General features: G+C 45.7%; 1 protein-coding gene across 1 annotated transcript; it reads left to right on the top strand.

The window, feature by feature from the left end:
- Positions 1-1,715: 1,715 nt before the first annotated feature.
- Positions 1,716-8,139, top strand: LOC128309658 (synaptotagmin-12). Its single transcript, XM_053046095.1, has 6 exons — positions 1,716-2,153; positions 2,275-2,358; positions 2,605-2,998; positions 3,076-3,266; positions 4,955-5,191; positions 5,266-8,139. Exons 1-6 carry the CDS (start codon positions 1,716-1,718, stop codon positions 5,548-5,550), a joined length of 1,629 nt encoding a protein of 542 aa, XP_052902055.1. The 3' UTR covers positions 5,551-8,139.
- The last annotated feature ends 14,089 nt before the right edge of the window (positions 8,140-22,228 follow it).

Raw genomic sequence — 22,228 nt, 5'->3', positions numbered from 1 at the left:
TGCACTCGTTTTTTACAGTAAAACGGTAATTTAATCAACCTACTTGAACCATTACTTACGGTACGTGTACAGCTCGCTATGATGGTGGTTCCTCTTAACCGTACCACACTGGTTGTATCTCGTAGCCTCGTAATGATTATGGCTAATTAGTTCACGGTAATCAGTACCGAATCATGAGGATTTCTGATGCAGGGAGTGATTTCGAGCTGAGTGTTTCCATATTCGTTGGTCGCGAAGGAAACCAACGAACAAGAGGTGGCAATAAAAAATGCATTGCACCTGATGAATGGTTTTCCCGGCGTTAAGTGACCAAAGCACAGTATGGTGTGTGGAAATGTGGAAGAAATCGAGGATATGCTTTTCGAAATCTGAATAATTAATAATCCACCTGTAAGGTACACACAAACATCGTCCTCAGCTGCTGGTTGATATCAGTGCGTACCTGATTGGCACAGGACCTACTCTTACGACGACTCACCGAAGCGTAAAATTGATGACTTGAATACATTAATTATTTCGAATCCAATAAGGACTCGAACAGGCTCAACCGCTGACCTGATTACATTATATAATTATCCTCTGTCTTTTGTAAAAAATAATAATTACTGTGAATGATTCATTTTACTTTCTAATAATAATTAAATTAATCAATATTCTCCTTCTCCTTCCGTTGATGTCTTTTTGTTGTGTTTTAATTTCACTTAACTCTTGCCTAATCTCTATCTATTACATTGTGTATCTATTAAAAATGTGTTCCTCTCGAGATGAAGATACTAACTGATGTTTCCGTCTCTCCTTTTCCTATTTGGTTGCTTTGATCAAAAATCTTACTTGTCCTAAACTTTCCCATTCCTGTCTATATATATTGACTTCTTCTTCACAAACCTCTGCTTTAAAAGAAAACTATTGTTATTCCAACAGTAAGCAAGTTTATTATTATTTAGTCAATTGATGATATAAATCGTCATGCGAGGTCATAGTAATATAGCATCTAAATATTCCTCAGCATGACAAAGATGACATTGATGCCGGACAATTGCATACTTTTCGGCGTTTTTTGGAAATTAGTACACGCAGTCCCCGAGCTACATTATTTTAGCGGATCGCAACTAAAAAAGCATGTTCAAGCTTTTTTAAAATTCTATGCTTGAATTTTGTGTTAAAAAATCTAAATAAAATCTAAATCCTGCGTATATCCAAAACCGCATGTAAGAGAAACCGTCATGATTCAAGATAGTCTCAAGGATTATCTGTGCTAAAGTTTTTAAATAAAAAAAATACTTAAGTAATTACTAAAAAGGGTACACATTTAGAAGCTTTATAGATGTACGATAACCGTAATTAAAATGGCTAGCTTTCATTTCATAATAATACCTTGAAACTAGTAGCGCTGCAATATAGCGCCACAAAATAAATTACGATTGGTGCTACTGAACTCAATTTGTGTCACATATTGATATCCACGAGAAAGTGTACGGCTCTAGGCAACGATGATGGATTGGCTCAAGTTTCTTTTCGCACATTTATCGTTCCGTGTCCACATAACAGTTTATCGTCGGCAGTTCTGTTGGTTTCAGGGTGGTTTATCTTTATTTTTTTGTATTTCCCTCTGCATTTATCCATTAGCAAAGTATTCCACTCGTCTGCCTAGAGAGATAGTTTCTGCATTCCTTTGGGATATTCGTTCGAGTCCAGCGCAATCGGTGCCAGCCAGTATGGTGTTTGTAAGCTCGGCCGTGCTCGGTGCAGCCGCCGGTACCGGCCTAGCCCTACTGGTAGCCGTCACGATCGTCATGTACCGGTACTACGTCGTACGCCGGAAGGGTAAGGAATGGGCTGAGCTGGACCGGCTGGAAGAGAAAAAAGCAGCCCGGAAGATCAATCTGCAGGACTGCAACGTGTCTAGCGGCTCGGTACCGGTACAGCCAGCCAGCAGCGTCGTTCATCATTCGATTAGCTCGGAAACGCTTGGCACTGGTCCGGTGGAGGTAACGCCCAGCCCGCTGCAGCCACCGCATTCCACCGTGGGTTCAACGAAAAAATCGTACGGTACGGGTGACACACGCGGAGGTCCCGGCTATCGACCGTCCCATGCTGCGGCCTCGTCTGCCTCACGCAACAACAGCTTGGAGAGCGTCCATTCGAGAAGTTCGGTAAGTTTTTTGTTCCATCCGCAAACCCAAATGGATGTGTCCGAGAGTGTTACATGTGTTACCGTGAAAAGGATTGATGGGTTATGTGCGTTTTTTTCCTTCTTCTCCTACTTCAACACAGAGCTACCGGGAGAATGTGCCGAAATTTATGACACACGCGAACAGTGACACTCGCTCAACTACTTCGGATAATCTAATCCTGAGGGTAGGTACCGGTGTTTAACTCTGCTACCAAAGTAGGCCGTGTTAAAGCAGTAACAGTGAACAGTGTTTCCTTCTCTATCAAGTAGTTTGTATTGCAAATTGCATAGCTTTAGGCGAATGTAAAAAGAGATTAGAATTTTTATTAAATTTACATCGCAAAAGCTGTCATCACTGTAAGCAGATTGTTGGTAAAAGCTTCAAATGAAAATGTCTGAAAATTTGCTGAATATTTTTTCTCGTTTCGTAGAAATCTCGTTCACCAAGTCCGATGCGCACATTCAGCCTGGAGGGACGCTTTCCCATCGGGGCCGGAAGTAATTCCGGTGCCGTAGGACCAGCCGACGGTACGGAACGGGGCAGCAAGGCGAGTCTGGCGTCGGTCGTCAGCAGTGGCGGTCCGCGAGAGTTCAGCTCACCCAAGAAACGGAACAGCACATTCTCGGGCGTGGTATCGCTGGCGGGTGACGCGAATGCCCCAGACAGCCCTATCGGTTCCATCCGTTCTGATAGCAGCCGTTCGCCCCGTCGCCGTGTTCCGGTGATTTTGGCAGCGAATGACATCCACTCGGTGCTGGGGCGCTTTCATCTACGGCTGAAGTACGACGGTGGCAAGGAAGAACTGTTGGTGCATTTGGTTGAGGGTATGAAAATGGTTCTATCGCACACTGTTGTAATGTACAGGCACATCTCTAACTCTCTGCTACGTATATCGAAACAGCACAAGATCTAACGCCTGCTGGCGATGCCGGATTTCGCGATCCGTACGTAAAGATGTTCCTCGAGCCGGACGATGAGCAGCGAACGCAGCAGACGGCGGTACATCGGACCGAAACGCATCCGTACTTTGATCAGCAACTCTCGTTCCCACTGAAACCTCGCAACCTAGTCAAGAGCAACTTTGTGCTGCAGGTACGTGGGTCAGGGTCAGGGGTCATGGTAATGTTTGTACGTAATTTAAACTATTCTGGCAGAACTCGTTAGCGCACTTGTTAGGGTTAGTGCGAATGTCGGGTTTCATAGCAAAGATAACCCCAAACAAACAGATAAACTCTTCATGAAATGAATCCTTCCTTGAGAAATGCTGCTATCCGGTAGTTTTGCCATTATAAGCCCACCGGGGTTTCAGTATCGCCTTCAGCTAGTAATAATAATGCTTACAATGTGCAAATATATATTCTATATTTTAAACGTACAACCTTCAAACGAACTTCCCATCAATCACAAATCCTATTCATTGATGTTTTTTGTCCCCAAGGTGGCTGTGGCTGTGGGGTGAACCTTCAAAACCTTGCGCTGGGTTTTGAATGGACGTGGTTAACACCTTAGACGGCTTAGTTCAGCAAGCGGAAAGGGCCGTCTGTGTATGTAATCCTATCTATTGAACCCTGGGGTATAAATGTGATTCCGACGTACCGGTGCCAAACCGATGGAAACCTTTCCTGATCCGTCCCTTTATGTTTGTGGCACCTCATTGTACGCGCTGGAAGAGCCTGCTCGGTTCGTCGATTTTAGTGCAATTTATATTCCATTTTTATTGTGGGGTGACACATACAAAACGAATGCTTTGGGCAAAGGGAAGCAAAAAAATTGGAACCGTTTGCGGTCCTTTGGTGCAAATGTTCATATGACAGGAAATTATGGAATTTGGCTGACGAAAAAAAAACGAAACTTTTGCACAGATATGACCAACAAAAGAATTTCTTCTACGATTTATAGCTTTTATTCGCGATGAATATTGTCGCACAACGTGATTATCTGTTCTGCACTAAAGGTACTGTATTGCAGTACTGGGTTTTGATTTTCCTGGCAATAGAACCACAAAGCTTGGCGATAATAAAACATTTTTCTATTCATTTGTTATGTGTCCACTTTTATGACATGTTCGATGTATATACAATATATTGTTTGACTGAAAACAAGCCATTTTTCTAAACAGTTGAAACAGATAGGTGGGGTGCTGAAAGTAAGCGCCTAGAAGTATGCAATTAATTTAACCATGGCTTACACTAATAAATTCATGAGTAATGTACTTCTACTACGTGTAAAAATAATCCGTAAAAATGTATGTAATTTTAAGTTTTTTTTTTATTTAATAATTGAATTAAAATAACTGATACAAATTACCATAATAATTGGGTCGTTCAACAAGTCTTATTTAAAACATGAACTAGTTGTTTCACATTAGTTCAATTTGAAGCTTTATTTTCCGAAATGAACCCACCAATTTCCATTGAACAGATCTTCATTAAATTTACCAAATTACGAACATAACCGAGGGAATGGCTGAACAAAAAAACATACATTTCCACAAATCTACAAATGTGAATGTCATTCAACTACGTGATTTCAAAGTGTACTGTCGCCAAGTCAGAGGAAAAAGGCGGAAAAACTGTTGTTGATGCCTGTGAATAGTTTGGAGAATTAGTTTTCCTGGTCATTTCATTTTCGCGGAAAAAATGTCAAAACAGCTAACGGGAATTCGTAACAAAATTTCCTTCCAGTTCGTAGAATTTACCTTTCCCAATTTTCATTGACTGACATTTTACTTCATTTTTCTCTTCATTTAATTGTCTCTTGTTTGGATTGCCTTATGCTAGCTGTTGGATTACGATCGGTTTTCGCACGACGAAGTAATCGGGGAGATTCGCTTCCTGCTGAACACACTGGACCTGTCCGGTTGCGAGCTGTGGGGTGATTTGATCGCCGTCCGTAAACCCTCCGATTCGACAGCCGAGCTACTAATCTCACTGAGCTATCTTCCCCAAGCCGAGCGGCTTACGGTGGTTGTGATGAAGGCAAAGAATCTATCCATCTCTCACGAACCGTTCGTTAAGGTGAGTATCTTCATCGCGAATCCAACGATTTCGGACACGACTTCTTGAACGATGTAACTCTCCACCATCATTAGCTCTATCTGCTGGTCAATGATAAGCGTACGAAAAAGCGCAAAACCAGTGCAATTCGGGCACTGGACCCAACCAACCCGATCTGGAACGAAGCGTTCACGTTCGAGTTACCGTCGTCGCAGCTGCAGGATGCTGGTGTCGAGCTGTTTGTAACGTCAAACGAAGGCGAAGGACAGGATCTGGGTTGCGGGGTGGGTTTGCGCGAAGGTGGCAGCGGCACGCAACACTGGCAGGATCTGATGCAGAACAATCGTAAACCCATCGCCATGTGGCACGTTCTCCGATAAGATGCCGGTGGTAAACGATGTGTCGCACCATCGTATAAAACGGAGTCACTGGAAGGTATAAAAGAAACGATCCATCTGGGAATTGCCAAAAAATGAAAGCGATGTCGAGGCGTGAAGGAACAAAACCAAAATAGACGGAAAACAAAGATGTGACGCACACATACATGACAAGAATATAAAACAAACCTCCATCCCATAAAACCAAAGAGGTAACTAACCGGCCAAGGACAAGACCCAGTTGACAAAGCGATTTTGGTAGCAGCGTTTTGTGAAGATAGTTTTGCACTACAGATACCATACTGTTCTTGGGTAAATTCAAGCAACATAAATAGTGGTTCGCCGAAAAGTATGCAATCTGCGCTACGAAACTGTCTTATTAAGATTATTCAAGCTACTAGGGCCGTTATCAACAAGGGCAAACGAAACCATTATGTCGCAAAGAAGAAGTATGTCCTTAAATAAAACAGACTCCTCTTTACCTCTATTCTTTCCTTGTTTCGAGTATGGATAAGTTAAATTCAAATGCTAGCAGAAGTTTAAATATTGATTATAATCTGAATCTTTCCAGCCAAAGATGGCAGATTTTCAAACACAAGACAAATATCAGCCTAATCTTACACTCTTTTCAATATTTCCTACTTGTAATTGTAAGAAAACGAAAGTTGAGAACAGATGAGTTTCGTTATGTTTAAATCCGTTATCATATATCAAAGCAAAGGTTTCAAGTATCAATGCACAGCAGGATAATTGTTGACATGTTAGTGTTTGCTACGAGAGGTATAAATTGTTGTTCTTTATTTTTATTCCACTTCCTAAACTGTACCACGAGACGACGAAAACGTTGAATTAAACCACATGAAAAGAAAACACCGTTGTAAATTGTAGACTGATGAAAAGTATAACTTTATTGTATTGTAATGGAACGAAGGCATAGATAAAGCAGAGAAACATATTTTATTCAGCTCAAGTGTAATATTACAAACCATATAACTAGAGTGAACAACAAGATACCAAAACAAAAAAAATAAAAAAAAAGAAATTAATAAATAAATATACTCTCAAGCTCACGATGTTGAGGGAAAATAAGAAAAAAAAATATCGCTTTGCCTACGGTGCGGTACAAACACAAGACCTATCTAACGAAAATGGAGCTTAAAAGGGGCAGTAAAACAAAAGCTTACAACTAACTACGGAAATAAGTATTGTGACATCATATGAGCATATATTTATGTACAATATTTTCAACAAATATCCAAAAGCGAGGAAACCGAAAAGGAAAAAAAACATTGTGAAATGTGAAACAACAAACAAAATACAAACCCTACCCACAGAACCCAAACGCTTCAAGCACAAGAATATAAATGTTTTATATGCCGTACTGAAACGAGTTAGACTTGAAAACAAGACAAAGTAAAAGGAAAACTAAAGTGTAACAGTTTGGCGACTGATAGAAGCAGCAAACAAATATTGCAAACAGGGGGAAACTACACAAACAAACATGAAAACTAAATGTGTCCTAAACTCTATACTACTGTAGTACCGTAAATTTGTACGTATTCGTATGATTATACAAACAAAAGTGGCACTATTTATATGCGTATTGGTAACATTTACACACATCTAACGGTATGATATGATCATATAAAACAAACAATGAAAAAGCAGAACAAAGCTGCCCTTGGTATCTGTATTAAATATGGAACCGACGGGGGCATCGGTGTACACCGCCTAGCTAGAGCCTAGATATATATTTTGTCGAATCCCAATCCCTATCTGTAGAACGCAAACCACCACATAAATGCGCATGCAGTGAATTAGCTATAATTAACCCAATTATAAATGGTACCTTTTGTTGAACAACTGACCGTAGCTTCCAACGGAAATTCGAATGATTAGAACGCAAACCACCTCAACCACAATGCGCACCGAAACGAAACATCAAAAAAGGTGGCCCAATGAACTTTAAAATGCTCATAATGCCCTAGCCCTAGCAGGTCGCGGGTATGGTGCTGCTGTAATTAACAAATCAATTAGTAAAAACCATCGACCACACCGGGTTGGTTTCGTCTCGTTCCATCATATCAGTAACATTTCCTAGCGACCCAATTTTGAACCTAAAGCCGGAAGGAGCAAAGAAAAAAAAGAATCCTTAATATAATTATTATTCGACGTCTATTTACTACCTGGTTACTCTTAATCCAATACCAAATGTGAGCAACTCCTTACAGCATAATCCCTCGGCACCGTAAATATTCCTCTTAAGCCTCGTAGTGTTAATGCACGGCCTTGAAGTGTGGTTCGTTGCAGCTTGTTCCGGAAAAACTTTAAGCCACCTTACCTTACCCTCACCGTAACGTTACTGGATACGTTTAAGTTTCCCGTAAATCCAACTCTCTCTCCCTCAAACACACAAACACTCTTCTTACGAACTACTAAGCACCACCTTCCTTTCATTGCACCACAAACTATCGTAACAAACTGTCGTGTCAGAACAACACCGGAGTAGAAAACTTACAAGCCAAGATTATTCTAAGCAAAGCAGTAAGCTGTGAGTGAAGAATATTGGATTTTCAATAAAAAAAAAGTCGAAGAAACACACACAAACAACAACGCAACCGTGTTTCAAGTTCCGTACGATGTGAGAAAACGAACGAGCGGGCATCGTGGGCACGGATTCAGCACGGACAGATATACCCCGTGCATCCTGATGAGCCATTTGACATTGAACTTTTGACATTTCCATTTGTCCAAGAAACGGAGTGGCGGTGCATAAAGCGATCGCTTCAATGTAGTGTGCAGTGAAGATGAGTGTTTCTCTTTACGAATGCATTTTTAAAACTTCCCATTCACATTAAGCTTACAACGTTTCCATGGAAACATAGCGCTGAGGGATGCCCGCAATATGTGAGAGCTAATTTTTTTGTTTGACGCTTTTGCTATTATGCTGACACCGACTATCGTCAGAACTATTGTGTTACCAGTGGAGGATCAATCCCCTTGGAGGCCCAGGGCGGAATTATAGTTGGGGCCTCAAATTTTAAAAACGATGCAGGATGGAAGGGGGACATTGAGGGGACTTGAAATGAGACAAGGCAAAAAGCGCAGTAAGAAAGGGCCTACTCCGCCTACCGTTTGATCCGCCGCTGGGCCATCCCTAATCATCTTCTTCAAATGGTCCGCCAGGGCCATCACCATCTTCGAATACAATAACGGAACCGGCTATATCACCACCAACACCAGTTACCACTGTATCTGTACTCTTCTAAGTGGAGCTACAATCATACGTGCGCCAATTTCGAGAAGCAGCACGTGGTGGAATTTACAACTACAGTATCCAAGGAGCAATTGGTTCGCTCGCCGTGCTTCCGGGATATTCGCCATGCAACACTCAGTTGCAGCGGATACATGAGGGCACAGTATCAAAATTCAATGATCATTATTTGTGCTTTTGGGCAAACCAGATCTGTTCATCACCGTGACTTGTAATCCGAGTCTTGATAACAGGAATATAGTCCAGTACGATTTGCAATACAGAATGAGCGAGTTACTAAGTTGTGAATTTCGATTCTTTTATTTATTTGTTATTTAGTGGATTGTTTAACATTGTGTATCCCATTAAGCAAACAACGCAAATTTTATTTAATAATAATAGTAATTTGTGTTATGCACAGCCGGTTAGATTTGCATAGCTTTTAGCATTTGAAAACTAAAATCAAGTCAAGTTTTTGTTTTTGTACCTCCATGATGAAACAAACATCAGCAAAGTATCGAAAACAAAGTCCCCTTGCGTACAACTCAGAGTTCTATTGCGTAGCCCTGAAACCGGGCCGTTAAGCTAGTCTATATATAAACGTTTGTATGAGTTAAGGAGAACCATAACGCCACTACTTGGATCACATTTTCTACGATTTACGTACATTTATGATTCCTGATTAGTCCAATGCCTTCTACGATTTATTCGCCCAAGGTACAGTTTCCAATCGGTTTACTTTTTCGGTAACAATCAGCGAAATTTCTTAGCAACCTGTTCCGCTCATGTAGATGTTTTAGGCGATGAACAAAAATTAACGGTTGATTTCTGTGCTCCTACTTACTGAACTTTTTCAACAATTGATCATGTTTTATAGCATTTTTTGATCCATTAGATCCAGGGCCACGAGAATTGACAAAATGCTGACAAATTTGTCCAATGACCAAATCAGCTAGTCAACTGTGAAAACCACTATACCGTTGCCGCGCACACAATTGTTTTAAGATTTCTGATACCAGGAGAGCATGTTTTTCCAAAGGTGGGATAAATTTGCCAATCACTATTGCATTGCATACTATCAAACCCGTGAGAGCGTTCACTAGTTTAAGGAAGATGGATGAAACGGAGAGCATCCTTCATTTCGCTTAAACTTTCCGTCGGCTGGTACGAAATTCCATACAAAACCAGCTGTTTTCAGATTTCCGATATCAGGAGAGCATCCACGGAAGAGCGCCTAGTACATTAATTTTGCTCGAAACCGCCGAAATGTATGCAATGTTTAAACACTAACTTTCCCGTTGACCGTGAAAAAATTCTTCGAAAACTCCAATGCTGTCAAATAGCCGTCGATTAGCCGTCGATTAGCCGTCAATTAGCCGTCGATAAACCGTCAATTAGCCGTCGATTAACTGTCAATTAGCAGTCGATTAGCCGTCAATAAGCCGTCGATCAGCCATCAGTTAGACGTCGATTCACCGTCAATTAGCAGTTAATGAGCCGTCAATTAACCGTCAATTAGCCGTCAATTAGCCGTCAACTCCCCCCTCGTGTCACCTCCCACCTCGTGTCATTTCACCCATCGCGTCTCCACTCCCTCGTGTCATCTTCAACCTCCCAAGTGTCACCACCCACCTCCCACGTGTCACCACCCACCTCCCACGGGTCACCACTCACCTCCCACAGGTCACCATTCATCTCCAACGGGTCACCACTCACCTCCCACGTGTCACATTCCACCTCTCATGGATCATCACCCACCTCCCATGGGTCACCCACCGCCTCTTGTCCGCCATCTTGTCCGTCATCTTGGCCGCCATCTTGGCCGCCATTTTGTCCGCCATCTTGGCCGCCATCTTGTCCGCCATCTTGTCCGCCATCTTGTGTCCGCCAGCTTGTGTCCGCCATCTTGTGTCCGCCATCTTGGCCGCCATCTTGGCTGCCATCTTGGTCCGCCATCTTGGCCGCCATCTTGTCCGCCATCTTGTCCGCCATTTTGTCCACCATCTTGGTCCGCCATCTTGTCCGCCATCTTGGTCCGCCATCTTGTTCGCCAACTTGTCCGCCATCTTGTCTACCATCTTGGCCGCCATCTTGTCCGCCATCTTGTCCGCCATCTTGGCCGCCATCTTGTGTCCGCCATCTTGTCCGCCATCTTGGCCGCCATCTTTTCCGCCATCTTGTTCGCCATCTTGATCCGCCATCTTGGCCGCCATCTTGTCCGCCATCTTAGTCGCCATCTTGGTCCGCCATCTTGTGTCCGCCATCTTGTCCGCCATGTTATCCGCCATCTTGTCCGCCATTTTGTCCACCATCTTGGTCCGCCATCTTGGCCGCCATCTTGGTCCGCCATCTTGTTCGCCATCTTGATCCGCCATCTTGTACGCCATCATGGCCGCTATCTTGTCCACCATCTGGTCCGCCATGTAGTCCGCCATCTTGTCCGCCATGTTGTCCGCCATCTTGGTCCAGCATCTTGTCCGCCATCTTGTGTCCGCCATCTTGTCCGCCATCATGGCCGCTATCTTGTCCACCATCTGGTCCGCCATGTTGGCCGGCATCTTGTCTGCCATCTTGTCCGCCATCTTGGCCACCATCTTGGCCGCCATCTTGTCCGCCATCTTGGCCGCCATCTTGGTCCGCCATGTTGTCCGCCATCTTGTCCGCCATCTTGGCCGCCATCTTGTCCGCCATCTTGTGTCCGCCATCTTGTCCGCCATCATGGCCGCTATCTTGGTCCACCATCTGGTCCGCCATGTTGGCCGGCATCTTGTCCGCCATCTTGTCCGCCATCTTGGCCACCATCTTGGCCGCCATCTTGTCCGCCATCTTGGCCGCCATCTTGGCCACCATCGTGGCCACCATCTTGGCCGCCATCTTGTCTGCCATCTTGTCCGCCATCTTGTGTCCGCCATCTTGTCCGCCATCATGGCCGCTATCTTGTCCACCATCTGGTCCGCCAACTTGGCCGGCATCTTGTCCACCATCTTGTCCGCCATCTTGGCCACCATCTTGGTCGCCATCTTGTCCGCCATCTTGGCCGCCATCTTGGCCACCATCGTGGCCGCCATCTTGGCCGCCATCTTGTCCGCCATCTTGTCCGCCATCTTGTCCGCCATCTTGTCCGCCATCTTGTGTCCACCATCTTGTCCGCCATCTTGTCCGCCATCTTGGCCGCCATCTTGTCCGCCATCTTGGTCCGCAATCTTGGCCGCCATCTTTGCCGCCATCTTGTCCGCCATCTTGTCCGCCATCTTGTCCGCCATGTTGTCCGCCATCTTGTCCGCCATCATGGCCGCCATGTTGTCCGCCATTTTGTCCGCCATCTTGGTCCGCCATCTTGTCCGCCATCTTGTCCGCCATCTTGGTCCACCATCTTGTCCGCCATCTTGTCCTCCATCTTGTGTCCGCCATCTTGTCCGCCATCTTGGCCGCCATCTTGTCCGCCAGCTTGTCCGCCATCTTGGTCCGCCATCTTGTCCGCCATCTTGGTCCGCCATCTTGGCCGCCATTATGGCCGCTATCTTATCCACCATCTGGTCCGCCATCTTAGCCGCCATCTTGGTCCGCCATCTTGTCCGCCATCTTGTCCGCCATCTTGTCCGCCATCTTGGTCCACCATCTTGTCCGCCATCTTGGCCGCCATCTTGTCCGCCATCTTGGTCCGCAATCTTGGCCGCCATCTTTGCCGCCATCTTGTCCGCCATCTTGTCCGCCATGTTGTCCGCAATCTTGTCCGCCATCATGGCCGCCATGTTGTCCGCCATTTTGTCCGCCATCTTGGTCCGCCATCTTGTCCGCCATCTTGTCCGCCATCTTGGTCCACCATCTTGTCCGCCATCTTGTCCTCCATCTTGTGTCCGCCATCTTGTCCGCCATCTTGTCCGCCATCTTGGCCGCCATCTTGTCCGCCAGCTTGTCCGCCATCTTGGTCCGCCATCTTGTCCGCCATCTTGGTCCGCCATCTTGGCCGCCATTATGGCCGCTATCTTGTCCACCATCTGGTCCGCCATCTTAGCCGCCATCTTGTCCGCCATCTTGTCCGCCATCTTGTCCGCCATCTTGTGTCCACCATCTTGTCCGCCATCTTGTCCGCCATCTTGGCCGCCATCTTGTCCGCCATCTTGGTCCGCAATCTTGGCCGCCATCTTTGCCGCCATCTTGTCCGCCATCTTGTCCGCCATCTTGTCCGCCATGTAGTCCGCCATCTTGTCCGCCATCTTGTCCGCCATGTTGTCCGCCATCTTGGTCCGCCATCTTGTCCGCCATCTTGTCCGCCATCTTGGTCCGCCATCTTGTCCGCCATCTTGTCCGCCATCTTGGTCCACCATCTTGTCCGCCATGTTGTCCGCCATCTTGTGTCCGCCATCTTGTCCGCCATCTTGTCCGCCATCTTGGCCGCCATCTTGTCCGCCAGCTTGTGCGCCATCTTGGTCCGCCATCTTGTCCGCCATCTTGGTCCGCCATCTTGGCCGCCATTATGGCCGCTATCTTGTCCACCATCTGGTCCGCCATCTTAGCCGCCATGTTGGTCCGCCATTTTGTCCGCCATCATGGCCGCCATCTTGGTCCGCCATCTTGGCCACCATCTTGTCCGCCATCTTTGCCGCCATCATGGCCGCCATCATGGCCGCCATCTTGTCCGACATCTCGTCCGCCAACTTGTCCGCCATCTTGTCCGCCATCTTGTGTCCGCCATCTTGTCCGCCATCTTGTCCGCCATCTTGGCCATCATCTTGTCCGCCATCTTGTCCACCATCTTGTCTGCCATTTTGGCCGCCATCTTGTCCGCCATCTTTGCCGCCATCATGGCCGCCATCATGGCCGCCATGTTGTCCGCCATCTTGGTCGCCATCTTGGCCGCCATCTTGTCCGCCATCTTGGTCCGCCATCATGGCCGCCATCTTGTCCGCCATCATGGCCGCCATGTTGTCCGCCATCTCGGTCCGGCATCTTGTCCGCCATCTTGTCCCCCATCTCGGATGCCATCTTGTCCGCCATCTTGTCGGCCATCTTGTGTCCACCATCTTGTCCGCCATCTTGGTCCGCCATCTTGTCCGCCATCTTGTCCGCCATCTTGTCCGCCATCTTGACTGCCATCTTGTCCGCCATCTTGGTCCGCCAACTTGGCCGCCATCTTTGCCACCATCTTGGACGCCATCTTGGTCCGCCATCTTAGCCGCCATTTTGTCCGCCATCTTGGACGCCATCTTGGTCCGCCATCTTAGCCGCCATCGTGGTCCGCCATCTTTGCCGCCATCTTGGTCCGCCATCTTGGCCGCCATCTTTGCCACCATCTTGGTCCGCCATTTTGTCCGCCATCTTTGCCACCATCTTGGACGCCATCTTGGTCCGCCATCTTGGCCGCCAACTTGGTCCGCCATCTTGGCCGCCATCTTTGCCGCCATCGTGGACGCCATCTTGGTCCGCCATCTTGTCCGCCATTTTGTCCGCCATCTTGGACGCCATCTTGGTCCGCCATTTTGTCCGCCATCATGGCCGGCATCTTGTCCGCCATCTTGTCCGCCATCTTGTCCGCCATCTTGACTGCCATCTTGTCCGCCATCTTGTCCGCCATCTTGGCCGCCATCTTATCCACCATCTTGGACGCCATCTTGGTCCGCCATCTTGGACGCCATCTTGGTCCGCCATCTTAGCCGCCATCTTGGTCCGCCATTTTGTCCGCCATTTTGTCCGCCATCTTTGCCGCCATCTTGTCCGCCATCTTGGCCGCCATGTTGTCCGCCATCTTGTCCGCCATCTTGTCCGCCATCTTGGTCCGCCATCTTGTCCGCCATCTTGTCCACCATCTTGTCCACCATCTTGTCCGCCATCTTGTGTCCGCCATCTTGTCCGCCATCTTGTCCGCCATCTTGTCCGCCATCTTGGCCGCCATTTTGTCCGCCATCTTGGTCCGCCATCTTGGTTCGCCATCACAGCCGCCATCTTGGTCCGCCATCTTGTCCGCCATCTTGTCCGCCATCTTGGTCCGCCATTTTGGCCGCCATCTTGGTCCGCCATCTTGGCCGCCATCTTTGCCGCCATCTTGTCCGCCATCTTGGTCCGCCATCTTGTCCGCCATCTTGTCCGCCATCTTGTCCGCCATCTTGGCCGCCATCTTGTCCGCCATGTTGTCCGCCATCTTGGCCGCCATCTTGTCCGCCATCTTGGCCGCCATCTTGTCTGCCACCTTGTCCGCCATCTTGGCCGCCATCTTGGCCGCCATCTTGTCCGCCATGTAGTCCGCCATCTTGTCCGCCATGTGTCCGCCATCTTGGTCCGGCATCTTGTCCGCCATCTTGGCCGCCATCTTGGCCGCCATCTTGCCCGCCATCTTGTTCGCCATCTTTGCTACCATCTTGTCCGCCATCTTGGTCCGCCATCTTGTCCGCCATCTTGTCTGCCATCTTGTCCGCCATCTTGGCCGCCATCTTGTCCGCCATCTTGGTCCGCCATCTTGGTCCGCCATCTTGGTCCGCCATCTTGTCCGCCATCTTGGTCCGCCATCTTGGTCCGCCATCTGGTCCACCATCTTGTCCGCCATCTTGGCCGCCATCTTGTCCGCCATCTTGGACTTCATCTTGTCCGCCATCTTGTCCGCCATCTTGTCCGCCATCATGGCCGCCATCTTGGCCGCCATCATGGCCGTCATCTTGTCCGCCATCTTGTCCGCCATCTTGTCCGCCATCTTGTGCGCCATCTTGTTCGCCATCTTGGACGCCATCTTGGTCCTCCATCTTGTCCGCCATCTTGGACCGTCATCTTGGTCCGCCATCTTGGTCCACCATCTTGGTCCGCCATCTTGTCCGCCATCTTGTCCGCCATCTTGGCCGCCATCTTGTCCGCCAGCTTGTCCGCCATCTTGGTCCGCCATCTTGTCCGCCATCTTGGTCCGCCATCTTGGCCGCCATTATGGCCGCTATCTTGTCCACCATCTGGTCCGCCATCTTGTCCGCCATCTTGGTCCGCCATCTTGTCCGCCATCTTGTCCGCCATCTTGTCCGCCATCTTGGTCCGCCATCTTGTCCGCCATCTTGGCCGCCATCTTGTCCGCCATCTTGGTCCGCAATCTTGGCCGCCATCTTTGCCGCCATCTTGTCCGCCATCTTGTCCGCCATCTTGTCCGCCATGTTGTCCGCAATCTTGTCCGCCATCATGGCCGCCATGTTGTCCGCCATCTTGTCCGCCATCTTGTCCGCCATGTTGTCCGCCATCTTGTCCGCCATGTTGTCCGCCATCTTGGTCCGCCATCTTGTCCGCCATCTTGTCCGCCATCTTGGTCCGCCATCTTGTCCGCCATCTTGTCCGCCATCTTGGTCCACCATCTTGTCCGCCATCTTGTGTCCGCCATCTTGTCCGCCATCTTGTCCGCCATCTTGTCCGCCATCTTGGCCGTCATCTGGTCTGCCATCTTGGTCCGCCATCCTGGCCGCCATCTTTGCCGCCATCTTGGACGCCATCTTGGTCCGCCATCTTGGCCGCCATTTTGTCCGCCATCTTGGACGCCATCTTGTCCGCCATCTTAGCCGCCATCTTGGTCCGCCATTTGGTCCGCCATCATGGCCGCCATCTTGTCCGCCATCTTGGCCGCCATCTTGTCCGCCATCTTGTCCGCCATCTTGGCCGCCATCTTGGCCGCCATCTTGGCCGCCATCTTGTCCGCCATCTTGTGCCCGCCATCTTGTCCGCCATCTTGTCCGCCATCTCGGCCGCCATCTTGTCCGCCATCTTGGCCGCCATCTTGTTCGCCATCTTGTCCGCCATCTTGTCCACCATCTTGTGTCCGCCATCTTGTCCGCCATCTTGGCCGCCATCTTGTCCGCCATCTTGGCCGCCATCTTGTCCACCATCTTGTCCGCCATCTTGTCCGCCATCTTGGCCGCCATCTTGGCCGCCATCTTGTCCGCCATCTTGTCCGCCATCTTGTCCGCCATTTTGTCCGCCATCTTGTGTTCGCCATCTTGTCCGCCATCTTGTCCGCCATCTTGTCCGCCATCTTGGCCGCCATCTTGGTCCGCCATCTTGTCCGCCATCTTTACCGCCATCTTGTCCGCCATCTTGTCCGCCTTCTTGGATTGGGAAGGGGATGGGAGGGGGATGGAAGGTGTTACCTCTTGAACAACATGCTCTCCTGGTATCGGAAATCTGAAAACAGCTGGTTTGTATGTAAAGTTAGTGTATAAACATTGCATACCTTACGGCGGAAATTTGGTTGCAAAGTTAGTGTTTAAACATTGCATACCTTATGGCGCTTTGCATTGCAAGTTGATTGCATACCTTCCGGGGCAGTACCAGGAGCTACCTCTTCCGTGGTTGCTCTCCTGGTACTATACGGTAGTTTTTGAAGAAATTTTGCTCCACCAACGGGAAAGTTAGTGTTTAAACATTGCATACTTTTCGGCGGTTTTTGGAGCGAAATTGCTGCAAAATTTTACTCGACCAACGGGAAAGTTAGTCGTTAAATATTGCATACCTTTCGGCGCTTTTCGACCAAAAATGCTGTACAAGGTGCTACCTCTTCCGTGGATGCTTTTCTGATATCGGAAATGGGAAAACAGCTGGTTTTGTATGGAATTTCGTACCAGCCGACGGAAAGTTTGAACGAGATGAAGGATGCTTTCCGTTTTATTGATATTACTTATTAGCGATCGTTCTCACGTGTTTGATAGCATGCAATAGCAATTGTGATAGGCAAATTTGTCGCATGCTGCAGATGTCACCTCTGGAAAAACATGCTCTCCTGGTATCGGACATCTGAAAACAATTGTGTGCGCGGCAACGGTATGGTGGATTTCACAGTTGCCCAGTTTATTTGGTCATTGGGCAAATTTGTCAGCATTTGGTCAACCCTCGTGGCCCTGCACATATTAATGTGAATTTCGATCGTTCGATTAAATTTCGCGTATTAAATTTGATGCTCCAATTTTAGGTCGGTTGTCCGTGCGTCAAAAAATCCAAGAATTTCTGGGCCGATCTCTTCGCTCATTGTGAAGACACTTGCGATCATTTCGTCACATTTATACTTGCACATTTACATTAGTATGAAACACACTATGTGCTCCTCAGGCACAAATTGATAGTCAGTAGCAAATTATAAGAATACAACACCACAAAGCACTCACTAATTTTTCGCAAACAAACTGAGTTTTCAATGCAAAAAAACGAGACCGCTTTCAGCATGCACAACAATGTTTTAGCAAGACTACTATGATAAGTTCCTCACTGAATACATCGTTTTTATATGAATGTATCGATTTCTTCAAGTATCTTTTTTCGTGTTCTTTTTTTAATTTAGATCAACGATTTCGCGGTGATGATCTTCAACCGTATGGATTTAGAATTGGAAATTTTAGAACAATTTCAGTCTAACAACGATGCAAATGTTACCGAGATTAAAACAATGTAGTTTGAACAGTATTCTACACGGGGATATGATGAAGTGTTTGGACAGTTTGGGATGGGTGGACATAAGCTGGACCTACAATCCAGCTTCGAATAAGTAATAACCAAGAAAGACAGAAATTCCAAGAATCATGAGGTATCAAATATCGAACGGAAAAGAAAGTTCTAATGATTGCAATATGATTTCATTCATATTCTATACACTATATTCATACGTCATAGTACACTGACAGATTGTGTCGGTTATAACATCATTACCGGCATGCAAACTTGCAGAAATTGTGACAATCGAAATACTAAACACAACACTCCACCACAATACTGTTCCGAAACACGTAGGCTGGACATTTTCACGGTTCAATCGGACAGAGAAAAAAATACCACACCACGAGTATCGCAATGGCAATAGCTTGTAAATATTGCGAAAGTGAAAACAAGCATGGTTTCTATTCTAGCATCTAACGGTAGGATCATTTACGAACAGATGAAAAAATCCCGTTCAAGAAATAGAATACATGAACAGGTTGAAGTAAAAGGGCATATAAGGGTTCACGGGGCGGCCAGATGGTGTATTCGTAGCGCAGTCGGTCTGTACAAGACAGGACCACGGAAAAATTTCATTTGGACCACCAAACCTCCGTACGCAGCACTGACTGTCCTACGGGTAAATAAAGTAAAAAAATAGAAATGGTAGACTTAAACATCCTGAAGATGTCGTGCCGATAAAGAAGAAGGAGTTTGCATACACTGCATACTTCTCTTGCGAAGCCGTGTAACCGGGCCGATATAGCTAATCAAATAAAAAAAAATTATCTAACCAAGGATAACCTATTTTCTACCTTTTTAATTAGATTTTATCCTATAAATTAACACTGCTGCTAAATTTCCAAAAATCGCACAATCGGCACAAGTTGTTTGGGGCCCCCAACACGGTGAGGCCCTAAGCGACCGCCTACTCCGCCTACCGTTTGATCCGCCGTTGTGTGTTACTTTCGGTAGCCCCAGTAATGGTGATGTGGCCATTATTCATATACCCTGCTGCGTGCTAATTACACTCGTGTCAACGTAATTAAGTGTGGCAAATTGTATTTCCCTGCGCAAGGGAAGGCACGAGCAAAGGTGGCTGATACGGGCTGTGGCCCGTGATTGCATGTGCAATGTATTAAGCTAATTATGCAATTTCCTGGTGTAAATCTGAATGGTGAAGGTAATCGTCATACAACTGGGAAACTGTAGTGTCGTTGAACACGCTTTTGCATGTTGAGGACTGCAGAACTGCAGTTCATGCTAACCTTTTTATATATTCATGTACCATTCTGGATCTATCTACGGGCAAATTCAAATTAAGGACAAGTTATCGAAAAAGTATAGATGTTGTCCGAAATTTGAATCAATTCATCCGTAATATGAAATATAGCATCAACAGTGTCTATAATTCGAATCATAATAATGTTGCAATTTCATGACTCTTTCAAACATTTCGAGTAATTTCCTTGGAAATTCACATTAATAATTAGCTGAGGCGTGGCCAATTTAATTTTAATTTACTTCATACTAATGTGTGCAAAAGAAATCTTTAGTGTCCGTTATTTGATCCACAATCGATAATGACGTTTTATAACTCTGAGAGCATTCAGTGTTAGTGAACAAAATTATTTAGACGTTCAAAAACCAAAGTCTATTTTTTGCGAACAAAATATGTTTTGTTAGTTTTACTGCTAGTTGGGAATAATTCTGAGAATGAAGTTGTTGCTGCTTATACCAACAAAAATGAACCTGTTCCCACAGGTAACCCTCAATAAATAGTAAACTGATTATATTTAGTCGATCGAAAGTAATTTAAGAGACGGGATCGGATATTAAGTTGTCGTTGTTTTAAAGTTTTCAAAGATTTTGGGTCTGATGGGTCACTTTCGTCTCTGTCTGATATTAGGTAAAATCTCTAAGGCAACCAGTATTTGAATGTCGTAAAGATGTTACTCTTGAAGATCATAGTTCTTCAGTGTTACTGTTTTAAATAAAATCGTAACCTCTCCTTTTTGTGTGCTGATGTAGCTGTTTTTTTTTATTTTGAGTTGTTCCTTGATATAGCCGACAACCAAACTGCAATAGTTGAGATGTCTCGATAGGTACATCAAGTTGATAGTCAATTTTGTAAGGTGTCAGAGAAACACATTTTTTTATTTTAGATTATTAGTATAAGAGCGTACCAGAACATCCCAGAATATATGTTCCTTTAAAACAAGGTATCCCGTTATGGTACCTTTATGATGTCCTGTCTCATGGAGACGAGATCTTCGAGAATCTTTTCGTGGACGGTTGGTGAAAATTATAAGTCTAACAATCCTTTGATCAGACCTACATACTTGCTTACTTATCTGGCGCTACAACCGTTTCGCGTTTTTTTTCACAACCTGTAAACGAAATCTGCAATGTTTTACTTTTAGACTAAATATAACTCTAGTAAAAAAAGACAACAACTTTTCAGATGTTTTAACTTATTGCTAATACTAATACTATTTCACACATTTATCAAACAATCATACCACCGATTGCGATTTAATTTTTATGCTATGTTTAACAGACTTTTCGTAACCTATTTCCCATAGTCTGTGTAGAATACGGAGACTTTATGAACATGATTTTGACGTTTAGAAGCAACATTTTTTCCAAAAATAACTAAGTAACGCAATACGTGCAATATGTATGAATTCCACTCCTTTTTGGATTGTCGGAGGAGAGAATCTTCATAGAGAACCCACTTCCTTGCCAAGGAAGCCTGTTAAGACAGGAACCACCACAATCAGGGAACTGTCCGATTCGCCGGAGCGCCTACGGACTAACAACTCCTCAAGCCTCAGAAACCCATGCCGGATGGTCCGTTAAGACATTTACGTCAGCATGATGAATTCCACTCCTTGAAGAACCTAAGCGGAATGGTAGTTGGGGACCACCAATAGAGGAGATATTTGAAGAGTCCCTTTTCTCTATCATCTCGCACAAACAGAGGCGAATAAAACTCGTTTTAAACTCTACCTATCTTATGGGACCCTGTGGTTACGGGACCCTAAGCAGCCGTACATGCCGAATGCCGTAGGGTCCGCTAGTGGTTGTTGGTATCTTTGGCGATCAAAGCTCCTTGAAGTACGGGACTACAAACGATCGCTTTTCGTCTCTGCGTAGCAATACTCCTGTATGGTCAATAAACGAAAAATTGTTATTGTTTATTGTTTTTAATTGTAGTTATTATTGTTTACATGTCAATGTTTAAAAATGTCCAACGACTGTTTGTCACTTTTCGCTATATGCATCGACCTACAGGACCATACTGAGTATAGGTCCCGATATTTTCTAGTGAGTCTGATATTTTTATTCAGTAAAATTTATCTGCAATGTTTTCTTGTCCGTGACTGTAAATAGTTGCGGCAGGCGGTGATGTTTTTGTCGCTTAGCAACCGATTCGTTCAGATGAGAGCAATATTATGCGAGCGGACCAAACGAACCAAAGCAATGAGCAAACCACGAGAGAGAGAAAGAATCGTTGGCAATGAGATTAGAAAGCATCTAAACAGAGAGCAATAGCGTTGTTCGACGGAACCCCGTCTTTAAAAAATGTGGATGGTAAACAAGACTGATAAGCAAAAATGGTTGTAAGATTTGCAAATGGCCGTTAATTACCATCAACAGCTGATGAAACGAATTGTGAATCGCTATTCAAGATAAACTGTATGATTTTTAAATATAATGTATAATGTATATAATATATAATATATGATATATAAATATAATCTCTAATGTATTTGATGCAACAATTAAATCATCAATTAAAAATATTATTTTTACAATGTATAAATATTTTCCATAAATCCGTAACCAAAGTACCTAACCTGTTATAGATACTGTTAAAGGCAAAAGAAGAAGCTAACAACTGATCGTCAGTCGCGATCATCACAAGCATAATTCAATCTTTATCAGCACTTACTTGGGTCTTACCAAATTGTGGTGGTATCAGTAGTTCACAAACACAGA

Source organism: Anopheles moucheti, chromosome 2, assembly GCF_943734755.1.
Source record: "Anopheles moucheti chromosome 2, idAnoMoucSN_F20_07, whole genome shotgun sequence".
NCBI classification, from domain to species: Eukaryota; Metazoa; Arthropoda; class Insecta; order Diptera; family Culicidae; genus Anopheles; species Anopheles moucheti.
The sequence above is the reverse complement of the archived record's forward strand: the minus strand, read 5'-3'. Positions and strand labels throughout refer to the sequence as shown.

Bases quoted from the DNA above. Each gene is read 5' to 3' on its own strand.
- LOC128309658 (XM_053046095.1), top strand. From the start codon at position 1,716: ATGGTGTTTGTAAGCTCGGCCGTGCTCGGTGCAGCCGCCGGTACCGGC. The intron at 2,154-2,274 runs GTAAGTTTTTTG...ACTTCAACACAG, and splicing joins GCGTCCATTCGAGAAGTTCG to AGCTACCGGGAGAATGTGCC. The intron at 2,359-2,604 runs GTAGGTACCGGT...CTCGTTTCGTAG, and splicing joins CGGATAATCTAATCCTGAGG to AAATCTCGTTCACCAAGTCC.